Raw genomic sequence first — 21925 nt, 5'->3', positions numbered from 1 at the left:
AGGAGGTAGAGCTTTTTTAATAAAGTAAATAAATACTATGAGTGGGTTTTGTCTCTCAAACAGAGTAAAAGTAACACAGTATTTAAGAAGTTGTTGTGACACAGGATTTTTTTGTTTGTATTGCAAATAAGTAATATTTTCAAGACAGGAGAGGATACCTGTTCTGGCAGCTAAATATTTTGCTTTAAGACCAACAGTATTCTCAAGTGTTGTCTTGTTTCGCCTCTCCTGTTTTTATAGAGCCAGGAAAAATGTACTGTTGCAGTTTTGGTTTCCGTTTGTGTACAGTGTCTATAAACATTTTTAATTGTCTTCGGCTATGGTATTTTTTCAAAGGATGAAGTTGATGAAAAGGAAACAGAGGTGGATGAAGAAACTGCAGTGATTCCTAGCACTGACAGTACAATAAACCAAATAAGGAAAGATTTCCAGGTGACTACATCCAGCTACAGTCAAGAAAAAATGGGGACAAAACCCAATGAAGCTAAAACAAATAGATACTTAACAAGAGAAGAAGAATTGCATGGTAAGGATGATGTTTTCAAAGCAGTTTATTATCCTACTTCTCCACCTGCTAGTGAAATTTCAGAAGAAGAGGAAGATCCTTTTTTGGAATCTCGAACAATTACTGGAATTCCTCCTCAACTCATTGACTCCACCAAAGGTGTGGAAGAAGAATACATATACCTTTCTTCAGGCACTGAACCAACAAGAATAACCACTACTGGCCATAGTGATGAAGGTTTCTTATTGTCTCCTTTTAAGCCTCATCAGGAATCTGATGACTCTTGGAGTTCAGTTCTTACCACTTCTTCAGCACAGTTGGTTACAGAGGAGACGTCCCAAGAAGACACCCTTCCTTCAGGAAGCCCAGATATAAGCATGCATGATGTTCTTTCCCAAGGCTCCATTAAGTATGTTTCAGAAGGTGTAGCACCCTCAAGCTCTGATGAGCCTCCAAAGCATGCTTCTTCCACTGATGGAAATGTATGGTTTCGTAATGCTACAGATCTGACAACTCAATCTGTTGATACATCGGATAGCAGGCAATTGTCTCAGACCAGTTACACTGATGCTTATGTAGAGGGATTAAAGCCAGCTACCGTGCCCTATTCCAGCAGCCCAGTGGTTTCACAAGACACTTCAGATGCGGATTTAGAATTGCCACATTATTCTACCTTTGCTTTCTCCTCTGCTGAATTATCACCTCACTCTATCTCTTCAAGCTCTGGAGAATATGGTTCTGCTTCTGCTGCCAGTGAGGTACTCTCTCAGACAACTCAACCAGTCTATAATGGTGAGATACCTCTTCAACCTTCCTACAGTAGTGAAGTGTTTCCTCTAGTCACCCCCTTATTGTTTGACTCTCAGATGCTCGACACTACCCCTGCTACATCAGATAGTGATGTGACCTTGCATGCTACACCTGTATTTCCCAGTGTTGATGTGTCATTTGAACCCACCCTGTCTTCCTCTGATGATGTACCTTTGCTTACATTTTCCTCTGCTTCCTCCAGTAGTAAAATGTTTCACCGTTTGTATACAGTTTCTCAAATGTTTCCACAAAGTGCTACTCCAGCTGTTGCAAGTGATAAGGTGTCCCTGCATGCTTCTTTGACATTGGCAGAGGGTGATACATTAATACAGCCAAGCCTTGCTCAATATGCTGATGTGGTGTCACATCAGACTACTCATGCTGCTTCAGAGACACTGATATTTGGTCATAATAGAACTCACATATTTTCTCAAGTTGAACCATCCAGCAGTGATTTAAATATGCATGTACTATCTACAATGTCTGAACTTCCTTATGCTTTGTCTAGTCATGTGGGCTCCCTCCAAAGCTTTACTGTTTCCTATGACTCTGCAGAATTTGTGCATGATTCTGTTGACGTATTTCGTCAAGATCCTTTATTTAGCAGCTATAACAATGTACTGGTGCATAAAACTTCTTCTGTAATATCACAAGCTGATACTTTGCTGCAGCCTACGCGCTCTCTATCTAGTGATATGGATTGGTCTGAAGCATACTCTGGTAGTGAGTCCCTTTTGCCTGATACAGATACTTTGATGGTACTTAACATTTCTTCCTCTGATTCTGTAGATGAAATTACATATGAATCATCTGGGTTTAGTGATGTTAATAAGATGCTTCAAAAAGGTGATGTTATATATGGAGATGAGAGAGAGCTGCAAATTTCCTCTTCTTTAAGTGAAATGGCTTCCAATGCTGAAAGTAAAGTGATACCTGAACTTTCTACATCTGTTTCTAATAATGATGTAATTAAGCAGAATACGTCTCTGCAAGAAAGCCCACTTCCTGTTTCTAGCACAAAGGGAATCCTTCCAGTCTCTCTCGCTTTTCCCACTACTAAGATATTTGATCATGATATTAGTAAACTTACAGAAAATCACCTTTCCGTTCAGCCTTTGCATGTTACAACTCCAGCCTTTGATGACACTTTGCTTAAACCTATGCTTAGTGCAAGCTCAGATCAAGCTCTCTCTGCCCCTGCTTATAGCAAAATGTTATCCTCGACTCAGCCGTACTTTTATGAGACCTCAGCTACATTAAATAACGAAGCATTACTGCAATCCTCCTTCCAATCTTCTGGCGATGGCACTCTACTTAACACAGCTGCAGTTGTGCCTAGTGATCCAATATTGGCTGAAAGCTCCAGGGTTCATAAAGATAGTTCTACATTTGACCAAATATTGCATCAAATGGCACCAGGTTCTGCTACAACTGAAACCATGCTGCATTCTACATCTACACCTTCCGTTGCTGATATGTTGCCAAACACTTTTAGTAAGCCCACAGCGTCACTTCAAGGTTTATCTGTTTCTTATGCAAGTGAGGAATATGTTTCATCCAGTTTGTTTAACAGTGAAGATGTTCAGCAGGTTATGCCTACATTGTACAGTAGTGATATTTCATTCCAGCTGACCAGTTTAGAAAATACAAATGCCTTTCCCCCCCAAGCAGCGAATGCCATGACAACTCCCTTCCTAACAGGTGACACATTACCACACATAGCTACTCCTGCAGATAGCCATATCTCTTCAAGTGTTTTTGAAAGAAGTGAGGCTGCCAGTGTCTCTTCAAGTTCTACACTTGGTTTTGATCCTGATCATATGCCTGCAGTTGTTTCTGATTCTGACGTGTCCATTCATCACACTCTTCCTTTACCAAATGTACATATTTCTGTTACGGCTGTTCCTCCCAAAAGTGAGATCCCTGTAACTTTGAGTAGGTTGCTGGTTCCTTCTAGAGAATCCTCTGGGTTGTCTCCCAGTATTATGTCCAGTACTGATTTGTGGCCGTCTGTAGTTGAGGATGACTACGATGAATATGACGATGGCTTCCCTGTAAGTAACTGTATCTCATGCACTTCCCATAGAGAAGCTCAGGATATGGTAGTAGAGGAACAAAATACAAAGGTAAACAATAACAAGGATCAGAGTAACCTAATTATAAGCTCACATTCTGAGAAGCCTGAAGAAGAAGAGAAAATTTCAACTGCTGCATCAGACAGTCAGATAAACCATGCCATGGACAGACGTAATTACACATCCGTACCGACTTTGACAGCGAGTGTGATACCTAAGAAGCACAACGAGGCAACAGTTTTGGAGAGCCACATTCAGACTGCTAGTGTCCCATTGCAAAACACATCAGAGTCTAAGTCTTGGGCTGTTTTTACAAGTGATGAAGAAAGTGGTTCTGGCCAAGGTACCTCAGATAGCCTTAATGATAATGAAACTTCAACAGATTTCAGTTTTCCTGACCTTAATGAGAGAGACACTGAAGGGGCAGTTGAAGCAGGTAACTCAGAATTAACTCCTGGATCATCACAGTCATCAGCCTCATCTGTTACTAGCGATCACTCATCAGTATTCAACATCTCTGAGGCAGGTTAGTTATGGATAAGTCTAATGAATACCGTGGAAAGCTGTGAGGGGATATTTTTGTGCCATAGAGAATGAGAAGGTTTATCTACGTATAATAAAAGGAGACCGTAACAGTGCCAGTGGGTGTGATTAAGGAAGCATTGGGGAACAGGGGGTGCATGCTGAGCTGGCTATCTTGTGAATGCTTCTTCTGGCTACTTAAAACTGCACCTGAAATACTCTTCAGTAAGAAGATTCATGCTCTGCTTTTGGATAGATGCATACTGTCAGCAGAAGTTGGGTGGTGCACAATCTAAAACCAGAATTTGTTTCAATGTTAATTGTTTAATTTTAGTTTTAAAGGTTAAAGAGGCATGTAAGTTCTCTGTACAAAGACAAATGCTCCCCTTATGGAAGTACATCAGAGGAAATCATGCCTCTGCCAGAGGAAACATACCTCTGAGATTCTGGTTTTTAACTTAACAGCAGCACATTTTCTCCTTGTGTTTGGTTTGTATTTTCTAAGATGTATTGAGCAAGGAAGAAGATGCTTCAGTTTGATTCTGATTCATCTTAACTCATAAAAACATTCATTTTCATTCTTACTCTGTATGCCACCTTCAGATTTCAGTGAGATGCAGACTTTTTGTGCCAGATTTGCATATTTCCAAAATACTTAGAGCCAGATTCTTCTGTACCTGTTTATATTTGGTGCTATTTTCCTAGTTAGTCCTCTTAAAGTCACCGAGGGTATTTGTGGTCTGTGATTCCAAGGATAAGGTCAGAAGGCAAAACTGAACATCACATAGATAAAAACATGATAAATATCAAGCATTTCCTTTCTATTTAAAAACTCATTGTGGAAAATCTGAAGTATTCAGACATGTAATTTCCATTGCCTCTTGTTAGAGTATTGAAAATCCAAGAGTAAAGTCAGAAACAAATCCAAGAGTAAAGTCAGAAATTATCTATGATGTTTGAAAAAAAAACAAAAACAAAAACACAAAAAACCCCAAACCAAACAAGGTTGAATAGGTATTTTAGAAAATAGATTGAACTTCGATTAAGTACTCACAGCATCTGTAGAGGGCAGTATCATTCAACTAAAGCCACTAAGGAATGGAATCCACAAGGCATGGAAAATTTTCAGCCCAGCCCTACAAATACACAGTTAAATCACATGAGGTCATATTACTCATGAGCAACAGAATACTAATGCAAAAAGGTGGTAAATTGACACTCTCTGTAGCTGGGGCTAGTAGAATGTGAAAAATAGAAAACAAAAATTAAAAGAAGATAGACAACATACTGAAATTAGTAGGAGACCTAACAAGGTAGGTGTTATAAAACTGAATAAGTGAATCAGTTCAGTAGGTAAGTAGTTACCACATTGTGTAAAATGCATAACATTTATTTAAAGATAAGCAAAAAGAACATCAATATTTGAAAACTTATGTTACTAATGTGAATGAGTGTTACCATAAGAGATTTGTAGTTTACATAACGGGTGTCATTTGAATTGTTACTGATAGTAACTCGAAAAGGATTATATGTTACTGGAGTAGTAGGAGTAGTAGGAGTACAACAGACAGAGTTTGTCTTCTAGATATTATTGAAAGACACTATACAGTATCATTTCATGTACATTATTTTTTCCAATAAATGATGCCAAATATTGTCTTTTAATAAATTGAAAATTCAATGTGAGCATGTCTAACATGGTCTCCTGTAAATCAAAGACATCTTTGCTTAATTCAGTTATAAACAAAAACCAAAATGAAATGAAACTCTCAGCTGAGAACTTATTTATACATTACAGTGAATTCACCAGATATTGGTGAAATGTCTTCTTGTTGTGACCATTACAGAAAGAATTGTCAGTTAAACTTTTCCCAGTCTTTGTAGTTGTTGATACATATTTATGCTTGTTCTGAACTAGGCCTTTCTCCATGAGACCTCTATGGCTACCTAAACATTGCAACTTCAGTTGAAAAACTCTTAAGAGAAATTAATATAAAGAAATATGCAAAGGATCCAAACACATCACTTATTAGGAGGCAAAGAAATCTACTATAGATGAGACTGCCTTTTCAGCCACCATCACTGGAGTGATGGCCAAGTAGGCAAGAAACCCTCAGTTACAGAAGTCTGCTCTTCATTCCCCATAGAAGGAATCCTAGTAGGATTTGGTCATGTAGTTTGAAGGAACCCTGTCATCACACAGATAAGACTGGGTTTTATGCTGTGAATTAGTCCAGAGTTGGATAAGCAAGTATGAATGCTTCAAAGGGATCATATTCTGATCTCTCATGCATACACATAGTTTCTTCTGAAATCAATAGGAAATGCTGAGTTTGGCCTACTCATCAGAAACTCGGGGACAGATTTTTCAGAATAAACTTGTGCCTGCAATCACTTTGCCCACTGAGCTACAGGATTTAAAGAGCACAGATTGATTAGAGTGTTAGAGTACTTTGAACTAAAACGAAGACATCTGCAAGATCAGAGCCTAGATCTTTTTGCATATAAAGTCCTGAAAGCCCCTAAATTCAAGAAAATGGAAGCAAGCAGAGAGCTGCCTGAAAATTTGTACTGTGTGAAGCTGTTTGGATTTTGACACGCTATTTAGAACATGGGATTTGTTTTTTGGGTTTTGTTGGGGGTTTGGGGGTTTTTTTTGATCCAACTCTTTTCCCTCCTCCCTCTTGTCTGAAAGCTTTTTATTCATGTAGAATTGGTCCCTTGAAATTCCAATGGAGTGCAGCTGATTTCTAAACAGCAAAATTCTGCTCCCATACAGAACAGTCACTGACTTACGACTGTTCAGAAAAGCAGAAAACATTCTTAGAAAATCTAGAGGTTTAATTCTAACAAGTGCAAAAGTGCTTATTTCTGTGTTTTAACTCATATAATGGTCACAGATCACAGTAAACTGCACAGATTGAAAATAATCCGTTATTTTGTGTCAAAATCACAGTTTTAAACTGTTTACTTCTTGAGGTGTGAAGAAAGTTAAAAAATGCAAGATTGCATTTATTTAATGCAATATTTAATGAGATTATAAAATATATTGTTTTAATCTTCATACAGATTCCTATGTCCAAATCTTTCTGTCACCCAGCCTTACAAGGCTGACAGAAATGTAAAATCTAGACAATATCCATATAATTTGATCACCTGTAAGATGGAGATAGGAAATTTAATTCTGGCTTACATATAGTTGGGGGAGGAAGTACTGCAGTCAGATTCAAAGGAAGCAGGATGTACCTGTAAGGTGAGTTACAGAAAGGGCAATGTGTTAAAATACAGAAAGCTTAAGTGCAATATGGCAAGCACGTAGGGACCATTTCAAGAAAATTCTCCTATTAAACTATTAGCCAAAGAAGTGATTTTGCATTATATGAGTGACAGTTTAATATCAAAAAGTTCTCTACACATTCCAATATTATATATTCAGACTCCTTAACTCAGTTGGCTTTCAGCTAATAAACAGATGAAAATAAAAAACTTTCTTCTCCTATATTTTAACAACAACCTGCTATTCTTACAAAGAGAAGTCTCCACTGCTGGAAGGCTGAGTCACATAAGCTTGAACACTTTGCTTTACCCTCTGTCTGCTTATTTTCTGTAAGCTGGTTTGCAAATGTATACACTTTCTGCAGTACATAGTTAAAAATAGAGGTAAGTGGTATTAAGTAGGCTCATTATAAGACACATTCACTCGTGCTGTGCATGTCTCAGAAATTAAACATGGACTGTTTCAATTTTCTCTGACTGCAGAGGCAAGTAATAGTAGCCATGAGTCTCGTATCGGTCTAGCTGAGAGTCTGGAATCAGAGAAGAAGACAGTTATACCACTTGTGGTCGTATCAGCCCTGACTTTTATCTGTCTAGTGATTCTTGTGGGTATTCTCATATACTGGAGGTAAGTTGTTTTTTGGTTGGTTTTTTTTTTTTCCGTTCTAAAGAGCTCTGATTTGAAAAATGTGATTGACATTATTGAGCTGGGAGGGAAGCTGGATCTTGTCTCTCACCGTGTCTTTGTATTGTTCCCAGTGCTGCAGTGAGATAAAGCTGACAAAATAAGGTGGTTTCTGTCCAAAATGCTCGACTGCAATTCTTTTTGGTTGCAGAGGGTTGAACCATTGCAAATAGTTTATTTCCATATTGAGAGATTTTAGTAAACAATTACTTGTGATTATTAATGCCTAGAAGCCAAGTGACTTAACAGAGCACTGGGAAGAACAGGAGGGAGAAGAAAAATAAATAGCATGGCATGAGTTTGTTTCCTATCTTTCCAATCCTTTAACACTTAAAAAAGGTAATTGTCGATTTAGGATGAGAATCTATGGTCCTCAATAGGACTACGTGAATAAGCAATTCATATAGGACTGTAGGAGTGTGCTGTAGCGGACATTGTATGCGAGACAGAAATAGGATAGTTTAATGGTACTATAATAGTATAAATGTTTTTAAATCATTTACTGAGTAGCTCTTATGATGTTCTGTGATAAAAAATTGTTATACTTTGTGATTCTGCCAAACCAAAATTTGCTCCCCCAGCTTTTTAAACCATTCAGTGGGTAACTAAGGATGTGTTTCATGTGCTGCACACCATGCTCAGATTCCCTCATGGGCGTATTTCTCTGTGACTTGATAAATTGATAAGACAGAAAGAAAAAAAAATAGGCTAAAGAGAAGTGATAGCTATAAGAAGTCACGATAACATAATCAGTGAGGGCAAAAGACTATATCTGTACTGTGAAATAAAACAGACCAGCTGGCATGGCACAGATCTCTTCTGTACAGCTAAAGTCTCTTCCCTCACAGCGGGGGAAAAGAGAGTGGCTGCATTCACTTCACCTACTGGGGATAGTCTGCCCTGTGCTAACCCCAAACTGTGTCAAGCACTGTGTGAAATAATGTGAGTTGGCCTGAGCTAAAAACATGCCAGGAATCTAGTTAGCCATGTGACAGTGTGCAGCAGTGCTCAAGCCTTTGGCTCTGTTTCATTGGTTCTAGATAAAGCCAGAGAGTCTTTCTAGGGATACGTCTGCTTAAGTTCTCATAGGGCTTTCAAAATCCAGGCACAACCCTAATGCTTCCTTGAGTGTGCAGGTTGCCAGAGAGGAAACACTGTGGTGGTCCAGAAGGGGGAGATAAGTTGAAAAACTTCCTGCCATGGAGATTCTTGCTCTTTGGTGATTGCTGGGAACCTGATCCTTCTGCTGCTTTTGCAGTGCTAACATGTAAACTAGCAGAAAGAAACACGACCTTGCTCTTCCAAGAGCTGTACGAACAAGGGGGAAGGCAGGCCCAAACATCTCACAGATGCTTCCAGAGCTTGTTTCTTCTTTTTTTTTTTTTCCCCTATTCAATCTTGCTTAATCTAAAATGTATGAAGGTGGTGAAGAAAGAGGAACTAGACCACAGACTGCCCTTTCCAAGTTACTGACTACTGTAATCTCTAGGCTATGATGTCAGGATTGTGTTTACTGACTTTTCTAGTGTCCTGACACTGGTTTTCTATTGACCCAGCAGGGTGTGTCCCACACAGGGGCAGAATACATCCCATCTCTGAACAGACTAGCCTTAAGAAATTGAGTTTGAGCTTCCTTTGTTCCAGGCAAGTGCGCTAGCGAGTCAGTCAGCTTTCAGCATATTAAAGACACTTTTGAGCAATGAATTTTCAGAAAGGTTTCTCCTTCTTTCAAAGAAGTAGTTAGTTTCTGTAAGAATTGCGTAACTCCTTTCTTAGTTTATGTCTAGTTGGGTAATTATACTGTCCATCACAGGATTTCCAGCTAAGCACTTTCATATTGAGAACCTTTTCCTGTCTTTCATGTTACGCAACATGAATGTTCATATTCATCTTCCAAAGGGTTTCATCCCTGATGCTAAGTAGTATTTGAAATCTCTTCTATTTGCCAAAGAACACCATCCATTTTAAGACCCTGATTGTACACTGCAGTTCTAGTAATCCTACACGTTACAAGCTTGTTTTTATCAAATAACGTTGTGTTCATTTTTTATTCTTTCTCTGGGAATGAACAATTCTGTAACATAGGTCTTTCAAAATAAAACAAAAATCCCTTTAGCAGTAATATCTTCTTGACTTGAATTTAATCTTTTCTGTATTTCTTGTGTACTACAAAATAAAATATGGAGCTCTTTTTTTGTTAATCCTCAAGAAAATTTTCTTGGCATTATGGTAACACCAGTAACATGTTTCTTATTTCAGAGGAATGAAACATAAACAGTATGTATTGTAGGCAGGACTTTGTGGCCCTCTTTCAAAGGTGCCAAGACCCTCACCTCTTTTTAAAGCCTGGGAAAAATCAGAACATTAACTTCATTGCTATGCAGTTTTTATTAAGCCTGGAAAATATTAGTATAAAGTCTGTAAGAATTTTTATGGTTTGATTTAGTTTATTTTGAAATAATTAGTGTAAGCTGTCAATGTTTCTTTTTATAATACTTCTTTTTTCATGTGGGCCAATTATTTTCACTTATTAAAGTTCATAAAAAGTTTAGGTTTGCAAGAAGTTATTCTATATTCCTTTGGCAACAGTACTTAAAAAATTGCATCAGTATGTCCTAGCTGGGTATTTGAGTGATTAGCGCTTTGAGTTGTTTCCGCTATTAGCTCCTAATTTGAATATGCAAAATGTGTGTTTAGTATGCAAAATGTGTGTTATTTGGTTTAAAAACCAAATAACTACCAAGAGCGACAAGTTCCAGTTTCTCAAGGTTAAAAAAAGGCAAAATTATTTTGTTCTTCACTTGAATGACTTGTATCAGAAAAATAATTCTGTACCATCTGTTGTTTGGGTTTAGGTTGTTGGGTTTTTTTACATGAAATTGTTAATCAGCACTTGAGGAAATTCCCCAATCTCTTCACTATCTCATTAGGCACAATTTCAATCTTTCTGTGATAAAATATTCATTTCTCTGACATGGATGAAAACTTTTAATGGCAATATTGTCTAAAGATTGTCTAATTGCCAGTAGGAAAATATGCAATTTTGAACTACTCTAGTTCTGCATATCAAATCTTTTGTAATTCAAGCAATTTTCGAGCAATGTCATTTTCCTTTCATTTCTTCAGTGTGATTAAGATTACGGTGGAATAAACAAGGAGATTCTTTTGCCTGTTTAATGGCCTTGTTGTCTGGATAGGGGTTTTTTACATCTTTAGAGGGAATTTTCTGTCCAAATCTAGAGTTTATCCATCTCTCTCAGTATCTGTCTACTTGACTAGTGCAGCAGAGATGCAGCAGGGATATTTGAATCTCCTTACTCTGTTCTTTTCATTTATGGATGGCTTCATCCTGCCTATTTTGCTGAATTAACTGTATCTGTTAAGGTGACTGAAAATGAAAGTTTCTCTATACCAACATATAATACACTGGAAGTTGCTTGTGCTTGTGTGTACTGTTTTGGAACAGTTCATAGAAGTGATCAATGAAAATAAACCTGATGAAATGATGTATAGGAAGAAATGTCAAGCTATTTGTGCAGATCAATTTTTATAATGGTTATCATAAAAAGAGCTTGGAAAATAGTAAAATGGTAACAGTTGTCAGTGGGAGTTGCGCCATTCAGGATTCTTTTTCAACAAATATATGTGAATCTCAGTAAGACACTAGCTCTAATAATGGGAACAGCAGACTGCTAATGCAGTTTCAGCTACGTTTGTATCTATAAACATATTGAATATCAGCTGGCTGTCATGAAGCCTCCTAGAAGTTACATGACAGCAATGCTTCAGAAATGACCAACCCAATGACAGACAACACCCTGAGTAGTCATTTAAATTTTAACTTTCCTCTACCACCCTATATCTTTGAAACACAGCTGTCAGAGAATGTTCATTTTCTTATCCATGATTTGAACTGATTCCTTGAGTCCTGTGTTAGGTTTATGGAAACAGAGTTGAGAAGGATAGTTAAATTCGCACATGCAGAGACACACTAAAAACAGATTTAAATTTACAAAAGCCACACTCATCTATCCATGAAGGAAAAACTTCTTACCTATGTGACATCAAATTATAAATAAAAGTGTTAATAAAATCTGAAAATGAAAATTTCATCTGACAAGCACTTAAAAAATAATTGGAACCATTTGAAAATGGAATAATTTGAATCAGTGGATCCACTGAGGATCCATTTAAAGATCCTTTGGATCCCTCAGATCTTTAAATGATTGAAACCATTTAAAAATAAATTCTAATAAGTGTTTGCGAATACCTATTGGCAGATATCCTGTGAGCACAAAAGCCCCTGAAATTCTCAGAGAAAGAAGTAATCGTGCCTCTAAGACCATTCTGGGTGAGCAGTGGATGTGCAAACCCATCCTGTCACAGATGCCGCTGACTTCCCAGGTTCAGTTCCTTCCTTGGCCGACACAAGTGCTGAACACCCTGCACACGCGCACACTCACACGCACACACACCGCCGTGCTGCGCTGCCTGCCTTGGTGACGGTCCCAGTCAAGCTCTGAGCAGTCCCTGCCCCAGGGGAGAAGTAGGCAGCACATATTCTCCAGCCAAGGTCCGGGGGCTCGCACACCAGAAAAACAACGTCCTCTGCGGTGTGAGGCATAGCCTTGTCCTAAGCAGTTCACATTTAAGTGTTCGTTCAGATCTAGTATCCCTCCTGTTAAACTGAAGAGCTGCTGCTGCATGCCTTCCTGTACAGATACAGACACTCTAATTAATTCAGTGGTTTAGCACTATCTCCATATATAAAGCGTGTGTTCAAAGCAGCGCGGTGTCTAAATTACAAATTACAGTTTTAGGTTGAAGATCTAAATGCTGTGATGAAAGGTGTAAATTAAATAATCAGGTTAACGTTGAGTGATGGGACCTTTGTCTGGAAGTTTGAAATAGTCATCACTTTTTCATTAACAACAAGTGATAATTAACGAGACGTGGTTATTAACATTAGATTTAGTCGTGAAGGCTTTCACTGCTGATGCAGAAGCAGATGGAGTGCCTATTTATGAGTCTTATTACAGGTTAAGTCAACTGCTATGAATTTGTCTCCCAAATGTGCTAAGGGTGTAATTTATTTTCAGCCACAATTAACTTGTTAAAGATTAAAGATACAGTGGCTCAGTGAGGGATAGTGAATGTATGGCATATTTTGAGGGCATTTTAAGTACTGCTTTAGATGTGAAAGCCATTATGCTAATTAAATTCTTTTTAGCTCAGTCCTTTCCCAAGCAAGGAGGTGACAAAACTCTGTAACGTTAGTCCATAAACTTTATGTATGGTCATTGTTCATAAGCAGTAGGCGTTAGGGGGAGGGCATTTTTTGGTTTTAGAGCTTTAGTGTCAGACTGGTTGGCACATTTGGTTGGTGGGTACTGTTTTTAATAAATACAGTACATCAGCATTCTCTGTGCCCAGCAGGCAGGGCCAAATTTTCCGAAACTTTAGTGATTTGAAGCACTTTGGTACTTGCCTACCTCTAACAGACATTTTGCCCACAGTCCTGAGACTAACTCTTGAGTATTATGCTAGCATTGAGACAGCCTCTCTCACCTCAACAGCCGCTAACTCTATGGGGTGCTAGTGCTAGAGCCTCTTTAAAATTTGAAAGATGTTTCCAAGCACATCCTGAATGTGTTGTTCTTGGTCTGCATCCAAAATTGCTATTTCTAAGTAAAACTAAGTACCTAATGGGTAGTCTTACTCCAAACATTTCATGCAAAGCCAAAGCTGCTCCATGAACATCACAAATGTGCTTTTAGAGGATTCTTTTAGAGGACTTCAAATTTAATTGCTATGTGAATAACCAGAACTATTTTGAATGCCACAATTTTCCCTTTGAGGTAGCTGTCCACTTTTTCTTGTGTTTTAAGAGAATCTGCATTGTACACAGACAGAAATTCCCTAACACATTCCAAGAGCATGGACATGTTTCCCAGAGGCTTAATTCAAATAAGCTTACCGAAGTCTTTATGATCTACATGAATGGTTCTGAAAAGAATGACAACATCCGCATATTCCTTATCTATTTCTCAGAGTGGCTTCAAAATTTCTTTTTGATTATAATGATTATATGGGGGGGTTATCAGTGCAGTGATACAGGAACAGTACAGAAGAATTTAAAATAACAGTGATTTACAAAAAATAGCGAGCAATTATACAATAGCTTCAGCCAACAGCTTTGAAGAAGCAGAATTGTGTAAATATAAAATGAGATTAGTATTTTCCTGATGCATATATTTCTTTTTAAATTTAATTAGTGAATAATATTTCAAATAGATTAAGTGACCCAGAGAAAAGATTGTTATTAGCATGTCTAATCATATGGAGATTTTTTAATTAAGGAGGCTTTGCAATGCTTACAGCAGCAGTTGGTTATTTAGTCCCTTGAATAGCTTGGACTCTTAACAGATGCTATTCTTATTATCTTCACATCTGGATTACAGCACAGATACAAATAACATTGTGGGTCATGGTTAAGGTTGATTCCCTCTGTATTCATACTTCAATGTTTTTGCAACTAAGCTAGCATCTCCTGGAGTTATAAATTCCCCTGTTTCTGTCTGTCAACTTCAGGACGTCCTCCTCGGTTAAGGTGTCCCTTAGTGTTGCCATTACATTTTGAAAAAATTGTTTAGCCCCAGTCATAGTAGTTCCAGAGCTGCCGTTTTGTCTGTTACAGTGCATGTTGTCTTTTATTGCATTTCTGTGTCTGCAATAGGATCTATCAATGAATTACCAGAACTGATCTCGTACACTGCTCCATCTTCGGGCTAGCATAATCCCATGAAAGGGAACAGTAATTATGTGTGCGAATTTGGATAAGCAAGGAAGATAATGGCATTTTTTATCCTTGGAGCTGTTGTGCAGCATCTATAGTAGCTCCAGATGCTGAGTTCCTCTTTCAGCTTTCACTATGTCTGATGTGTGCTCTATCTTCTGCCTCTGGTATAGGTAAAGATGCATGAACTATGTATTATGTTGAGTTATTGTAGTATCTTCAAGTTGTATGCATAATTTGGTGGTGTGTTGGGGAATATTTATGTTATAGCAGTAGTATTTGACACTCCATGAAAACTGGTTTTCAAAACGGTGATTTTCTTTCTTACTCAGTAACGCCAGAATTCCAAAAGGTCTCAGATAATGTTTTACTTTTTGCAATATTTATTTATGTTTCTTCCCCTCTAGGAAATGTTTCCAGACTGCTCACTTCTATTTAGAAGATAATACATCACCTCGAGTGATTTCTGCTCCCCCAGCTCCAATCTTCCCAGTCTCAGGTATTTTTTGTCAACTGTTCTGTGGATTGGTGTTATCTGTTGGAAGATGCTGCTTTGTATGTGTCCATATGAATTCTTCGCAGACTGTAACATCTGTAAAGCAGAGATTTGTACCCTCTTGTACTAATAAACACAGGTGTTCTTGACGTAGGCAGAGACTAGTGTTACTAATATTCTCTCCTGTAGGTAACACAGAAGAGGAATATCCTTACCTTACAGAGCTGACTCAAAGATATACTGTGCCTTCTAGCCATTTGAGGTGTAGCCTCACTAGAAATGGCTGCTAGTGTAGCCATCTCAGCTACGCTAAATAGCTCTAGTTCACTGTCCCAAAGTAGAGGATTACACTAGCAACATGTTCTGCTGTATTTCTGCCTTGAATTGAATTTGTCACCTGTGTATAGAACATGACCTATTCTTTTTACCAGCAGGAGCAATATATGCCTCATCTATCTGAATTTCATTTGCAATTACAACATTTTCTTTAACTTACAGATTTTACTAGCATAGTTACAACTGGAAAGTTCTCTGTGAGCCTCTCATAAAAATGATACACAAGTGCAGAATATCATTAGCATCTTCTGGTTCCGTATCCACCACAGTTGTTTGGAGAAACTGTTTCTTTTCTTTCCTCCTCAAAAAATATCAGAGGAGCATGCACAGCCCTCCCAGCTTTTTCAACCTGAGTAGAATGAAAAGTAGCTGAAATAATAGATTAATTCTGCAGCAGATCCCGAGCCATATTTTCACCCATGAGAAAAGGATATCTTGTTCCACAAGTAATGCATTTGCAAACTGTGCTGTTACACAGGGGGGTGGGTTCCCTTGGAATGACTAAGGGAAACAAAATCAGCCCTTGCGTAGATAACTAGTGAACACATTTAATTAAATAAATCCCAAACATTAGGCTTCTGTTGTAACTAAATTGTAGGCATCTTTAAATGCCTCTTGTATTGATTGGTGTTGTTGGGAGATGCATAACCTTCTTCTAAATGGTTAATAGGCAGGGATATAGCTTGCTTTCAGAAAACATGATTATATATGAATGTCAAGTGGCAATCATTATAGGAAATCTCTGCTCTTACTCTCTGTCATTAACTATATTGCAGTACAACTGTATAATTTTCTTGCAATTTCTCCTGACCAGCTCACCTCAGGGAGATAGTGTTTTCCATTGTCATAAGACAGAATTGCACTTACAGTTATTCTAAGTGCTTAAAATATGTGTTTTGATGCTGGAGGTTTTCCATCTGAAATACTGATAAATATTAACTTAAAGAGAAAGATGTTTCTGAGTGACTGAAAGATACATAAAATATTTTATAGAAAAAGCTGCAAGCAGTGAGGAAATATTTCTGATTTATTTGGTGTGCAACAGAAGTCAAGTGAGCAGTTTTTGTGTTTTCTATTGCACAAGTGTTTCAGCAGTGTAATTTTACAACAATTGAGACTAACTGCGATCTAATACTGGCAAAGAGCGTAGAGCAGGAAGAGCATTTTGTAACTGCTAAGTTTAATTTTTATTATGACTATGACTAAAGCACACTCCACAGATCAAATCATATATGAAGTTTTCCTTTTGTGGGATTTCAGTGGCAGAGATAGGAGAATTGCAGTTATTCACAGAAAATGCTCTGGCACTTCACAGCATAATTCAAAGATGCATTCAGAACAGATAATGAATTACAGGGTAATATTAGGTCCCACTATCAACCTTTAAGTAGTTTCAAGTGATACCTGCCATCTAGATATAAAATATATTCCTGGAGTCAGGAGCAATTGAATTGGGAGATTAGCACTGGCAAGGAAATAAAACGATAATTAGACGAAATCTGAGATCTCTTTCTCCCTTACTGTCCTCGCTCTTAGGGTCATTTACTTTCCCTTCTGGTTTTGTGTTTGCATATCATTAGAATAAACACTTTATGCCAGGTTTCATCTTCAAAGTGTGAAGATAGTGTTACACATTTTTTTTCAGCTTCTTTTAGGCTTGACTGGATAAATTCACTTTTTGTATTCAGATCCATTCATGTAAGTGGAAGACCAGATGGATCTCAATACGAATCAACAAATTCTTGGTAACTGAAAGCTAAAATTATTAGGTGGCCTAAATGCTGAACATCTGTTGATGTAAATAACAGGTCCTTGTTCCATGTTATTGATGCTTCTTTCTCATATGAAACAGTGATGAAATTACAAATTGTGAAATAAACATATTTTTACATGAAAAGCTTTAAAAAAAATTATTCTTCAGAACCAAAACTAGCTGAAATAATGTCATCCTTTAACAGGTAATTAACAGAACAGATGACTTTGTTTACATAGCATATTTGCAGGAAAGACAAGATTAAAAGTCCCAAAGGTTTTTGACATGATCCCTAATGAATGTTCTACACCAGAGTGTTTTTCTGTATTTGTATAAAGTCCTGAAACATAAACATCAGATGGAAAATTCAGACTCAGTATCAGGACCCAGAACTTGCCCGAATCACATTTATTGGCTGAGAAAGTAGATATTGTCTTTGTGAGTATCCAGAAAGTCTTAAATCTACCACTTAAAACTTGAAGTATAAAGCCTGGTATGAAAATTTGCAGTCAATACTCCCAGGGTCTGACATAAGATTATTATCAATAGGTAATCATAGAATCATGGGGAGAATGTGGGAGAAAAATCCCTACTGGAAGGACTCACTAATGCAGTAAAAGATGAAAATTAGTTGTCGTTTCCTTTGGATGGCAATGTGAACATGCAACACATCAGTTAAAATTATACTACTGGCATAATGCTGCATTAATTTAGTAGGCTTGGGACTGTGCAGCTAGACCATGTACTGTATCAGAGTCCCAGTGCAATACTAATGAGCCTAAAGCACCCACATGACTCTCCCTGATCATTCTTTCTTTATCAGTGTTATTCAGAGCTCTGCTCCTACCCTCTCCCTTTGAACATCTTCTAGCAAAGTGCTAATCCTCCCATTTCCCCTTGATTTCACAGGGAGTTCTGAGTGCTCTTCAATTTACAGACAAGCTCAGCATCTTGCAGAATCTGCACCTTGATTTGGGGGGCTTAAAGACAGAGCAAGACCTAGCAAGGCATTTTCTATATCTTCTTTCCGAATAGTCATTTAGAAATGTATAAGTGTTAGAGAATGATTTTAGAAATGTTAATGGTGTTAAAGAGTGTTTTTATTTTTGTGGGAGTTGTATATCCAAAGTTCATGCCAAAAATTTTATTTCAGGATATTGTGTGGCTTGCCTACATATGAACTGCTTTATATGTCACTGGCTTTTTATTCTTCATAAATATATTTTTTGTCTTTTCCCACCCCTAAGATGATGTTGGAGCAATTCCAATAAAGCATTTTCCAAAACATGTTGCAGATTTACATGCAAGTAATGGTTTTTCTGAAGAATTTGAGGTATGGCTCTATGACATCATCTTTCTTCTTAGTACATACAAATAATGTATAGTTTAAATGCCTGGAAACAATGAGCTGGGCATTACATTCTGACTTGGGGACTAATTTCATAAATGCATGTAAATATGAGCCCAGTAAGGACTGTTTATGCGTAAAGACTAGGGAGATTTATAAAAGCTAACAGGACTGGGATGCAAATGGGAATGTTTATCACTGTGATAAAATACTAAATGATTGTGTGAATAAACTATGCAAAGATAATGCAATCTATATGGTTCTTCAGATACAGTTGTAGATCTAAAGTTTTTCCAACACTAATGCCAATTGAATTTTGCAGAAGCTACCTGCATTTGCTTGTTCCATTTACAGAGAAAAAAAATGGAAGTAATAATGAGTACACGTGGCAAGACTTCTGATTAACAGGGGAGCTAATGTAGTCTTCATATGTGGTAGTGAAAGCTTTACAGTTCCTTTCCTAAAGTATATGGTTCATAAGAGGTATTTCAAAATTTTGAATCATATGCTCTCATCATATAATGTTACTATCACCATATGTAACTAATGAACTTCATTGTTTTTCACATTCATATGCATTACAAGCAATTTAAAGATAGATATTTTCTAATATGTCACATAAAATAAACATTATAAACCCAAACTCTGTAATTGAAGCTGTGCTATTAAAATTCTTGACAAGTGATTTCTAACAAAATAAGTCAGTTGGGATGGAAAAAAGTTTTTTGTTGATCTCTATTAATTTAAAATATGATTGTAATATTCCTGCTGCAAAAACAATACTGAAAGTAAAACATTCATAGTTTTGCATCTTTCGGTTTTGCTTTTGTTTCCCCAGCCAACATATTGTGATCTAATGCACCAAAAAATTCCATGTCATTCACCTAAACTTCATCAGCAATTTTTCTCCAATTCATTTAACATTCAGAATATCCATCTGATTGTGGGACCAAACTTGTAAATACTTGTGAATGTCCAGTACATGTTCACATGTTACGCATGTGCATACGTGCTGACAGGACTGGGCTCCAGCTAGACGGGCTGTTAATAAGAGCAGATGTTGAAGGACTGTGTGTAAATATGATGGTAACAAAGTTCTTTCACCATTACTGAGGACAGCAATACAGAAATGAAATTGTTCATCCTAAATTGTTCTTTCCCTAAAATTGTTCTTTTCCTAAGTTACAGCAGTGATCCAAAGACCAAATATACTACATCTCACTGAGCTATTCAGCACCATCTGAAATATTTCATGCTTGTTAAAACAATTACAAGAAACTACTATTACAAAAAACTGAATGTCCTCATCATTTCTTGGAGATCCTTTTTGGCTTTACAGACTGCCCCAGAATTAGTGTCCTGGTCTTTTCTCTACCGATAAAGAACTTAGAAGATATGGAAAAATTTAAATATAGTGATTGTCTTTGCGGAGTCAGCATATAGTTGGAGAGTACAGGGGCGGTTCAGGTTTTTTATTTATATTACCATAAAACAGCTCATATTTGAAATCTGTTTTCAGACTGGTAACCACTTTTCATATATATATATATATATTTAAATAGCTGAAGGTGGTTAATATTGAAATAAATCCTAAAAAGTGTTGGGAAGCATTATTATAGTACTTTTAGTGATGACAACATATTTCCTACTTAACAATGTGGACCTTATAAATGCTTGAGTTTCCTGTCAGTTAAAGTAATCAATAAAATAAAATAAATTAATTTTGTGAGTATTACAGACTTTGTGCCTGTCTTCTCAAGCCTGTCTCTCTCTTTATAAAAACATTGGGTTCATTGAGAAACTGCTGGCAGACTGAGGGCTACAATGCTGTCCTTCACCAGAGTTCCGTGAGGCTGGCTGAGCCGCACACTGTCCTGCTCCCGTGAAGGTTTTACAGCTGAATGCAAAAAGAGCAAAAGCATTCCACAGAGAAACTGATGCAGTTATAAGGACCAATAGCAAATCCAGTGAACAGTTAAATATGTAGATAATCTGGCTAAAGTCAGTGATGTTGCTCATATGTGTAAGCTTTCACCGGCCTAAGGTCTAACATTAAAGCTAAAGGTAGGAAAACAGACACCAGTATTTTAACAGGAAAATCGCTTCTTGTTTCTTTTAAGAGTTATGTAAAAATATTCAGCTTTGTTGTTATTACAGAGGTATATATATTGCATGACCATAACTGTTTTCCATATAGTAATTGTAATTTATATAAACACTTTTATCCATTTGTTCTGTGCTGTGGAATTTGATTTTTTTTACTTTTTTTGCATTCATTCCCTCATTAGACACTGAAAGAGTTTTATCAGGTAAGGAATTATTTCACTGCATTTTTTTTAGCAATGACGTAGTTGTAAAATATCATAGATAATTGGGTATAAGGTTGTGGTTCTTTTTGTGCTGACTTACTGTATTTTAAGAGGTTTTATGTATCTTAATACTTACTAAAGTATGGCATACATTTTATTTTTTTTCAGGAAATCCAGAGCTGTACTGTAGATCTAGGTATTACATCAGACAGCTCTAATCACCCCGACAACAAGAATAAGAATCGATACATAAACATTGTTGCTTGTAAGTAAATGCATCACTTGGTGTTTTGTTTAAGAAATAATTATAGAGAAGTATAGATTTATGTGTTATTAGAGGGGAAAAAATACACTGAAAGCTCTGGCTACTGTTCAGCAAAATGCTTCAAGAGGAGTAGCATGAGATTTCATATCTCTTCAATTTAGGGCTCTGGCGTTCTGTTGCTTTGATGAGCATGTGTTAGCAAGACATATTTGTGTCTTCTGTGATGACCCAAAGGGAGTTGGGAGACTCCATTATAATGCCATTATAAAGCCAAAGAAGCTGTGTTTTGATTGCCAAAACTAATCCATCTTTGATCTGGAATAATGGTTTATCCTCTCAAGGAGCTTCACAATCCCTGGATATATTTACTGTCATATACAAATATAAATGTACTCGGTTTATGTTGTATTGTGCCCTGCCACGATGTAATAGACCAGCTTCATTAGCCAGGACACATGTTTTCTCATTGCATCGCCTTTCTTCACTATCCCAGATTTTTGTTTTCTGAAACACATATATTCAGTTTTGTTAATCTCTCTTCGAAGCTATTGCCTCTGGGCTTGTGATCATTTTGGTGGCTTAATATATTTTTCATAACTGTCTATTGTATTTCAACTTTGTTCTGATAACAAGAAGCTCTGAATTAAATATACGTTCAGCATTCAGCATCACTAGAGCTTAATAGCAAAAGAGACAGAATCAGCCCATCTGGCAGAAGACAATGTAAACCAGCAGCAAGAAATCCCATT

At 37.1% G+C, this 21925-nt stretch overlaps 1 protein-coding gene across 5 annotated transcripts in view; it reads left to right on the top strand.

The window, feature by feature from the left end:
- Positions 1–21925, top strand: part of PTPRZ1 (protein tyrosine phosphatase receptor type Z1) — a 144210-nt gene that overhangs the window by 104115 nt on the left and 18170 nt on the right. For 2 of the 5 annotated variants that reach the window (XM_049813667.1, XM_049813665.1), the window contains exons 12-17: positions 337–3916; positions 7672–7816; positions 15077–15168; positions 18502–18587; positions 20891–20911; positions 21080–21176. In XM_049813667.1, the coding sequence (XP_049669624.1) occupies positions 337–3916; positions 7672–7816; positions 15077–15168; positions 18502–18587; positions 20891–20911; positions 21080–21176 (4021 nt within the window). The remainder of the gene's footprint in view (positions 1–336; positions 3917–7671; positions 7817–15076; positions 15169–18501; positions 18588–20890; positions 20912–21079; positions 21177–21925) is intronic. The other 3 variants (XM_049813669.1, XM_049813670.1, XM_049813668.1) reach the window with 3 other exon arrangements.

This window comes from Accipiter gentilis, chromosome 11 (assembly GCF_929443795.1).
Source record: "Accipiter gentilis chromosome 11, bAccGen1.1, whole genome shotgun sequence".
Taxonomy (NCBI): Eukaryota; Metazoa; Chordata; class Aves; order Accipitriformes; family Accipitridae; genus Astur; species Astur gentilis.
Note: the sequence above shows the minus strand (reverse complement) of the source record. Positions and strands in the feature narration are given on the sequence as shown.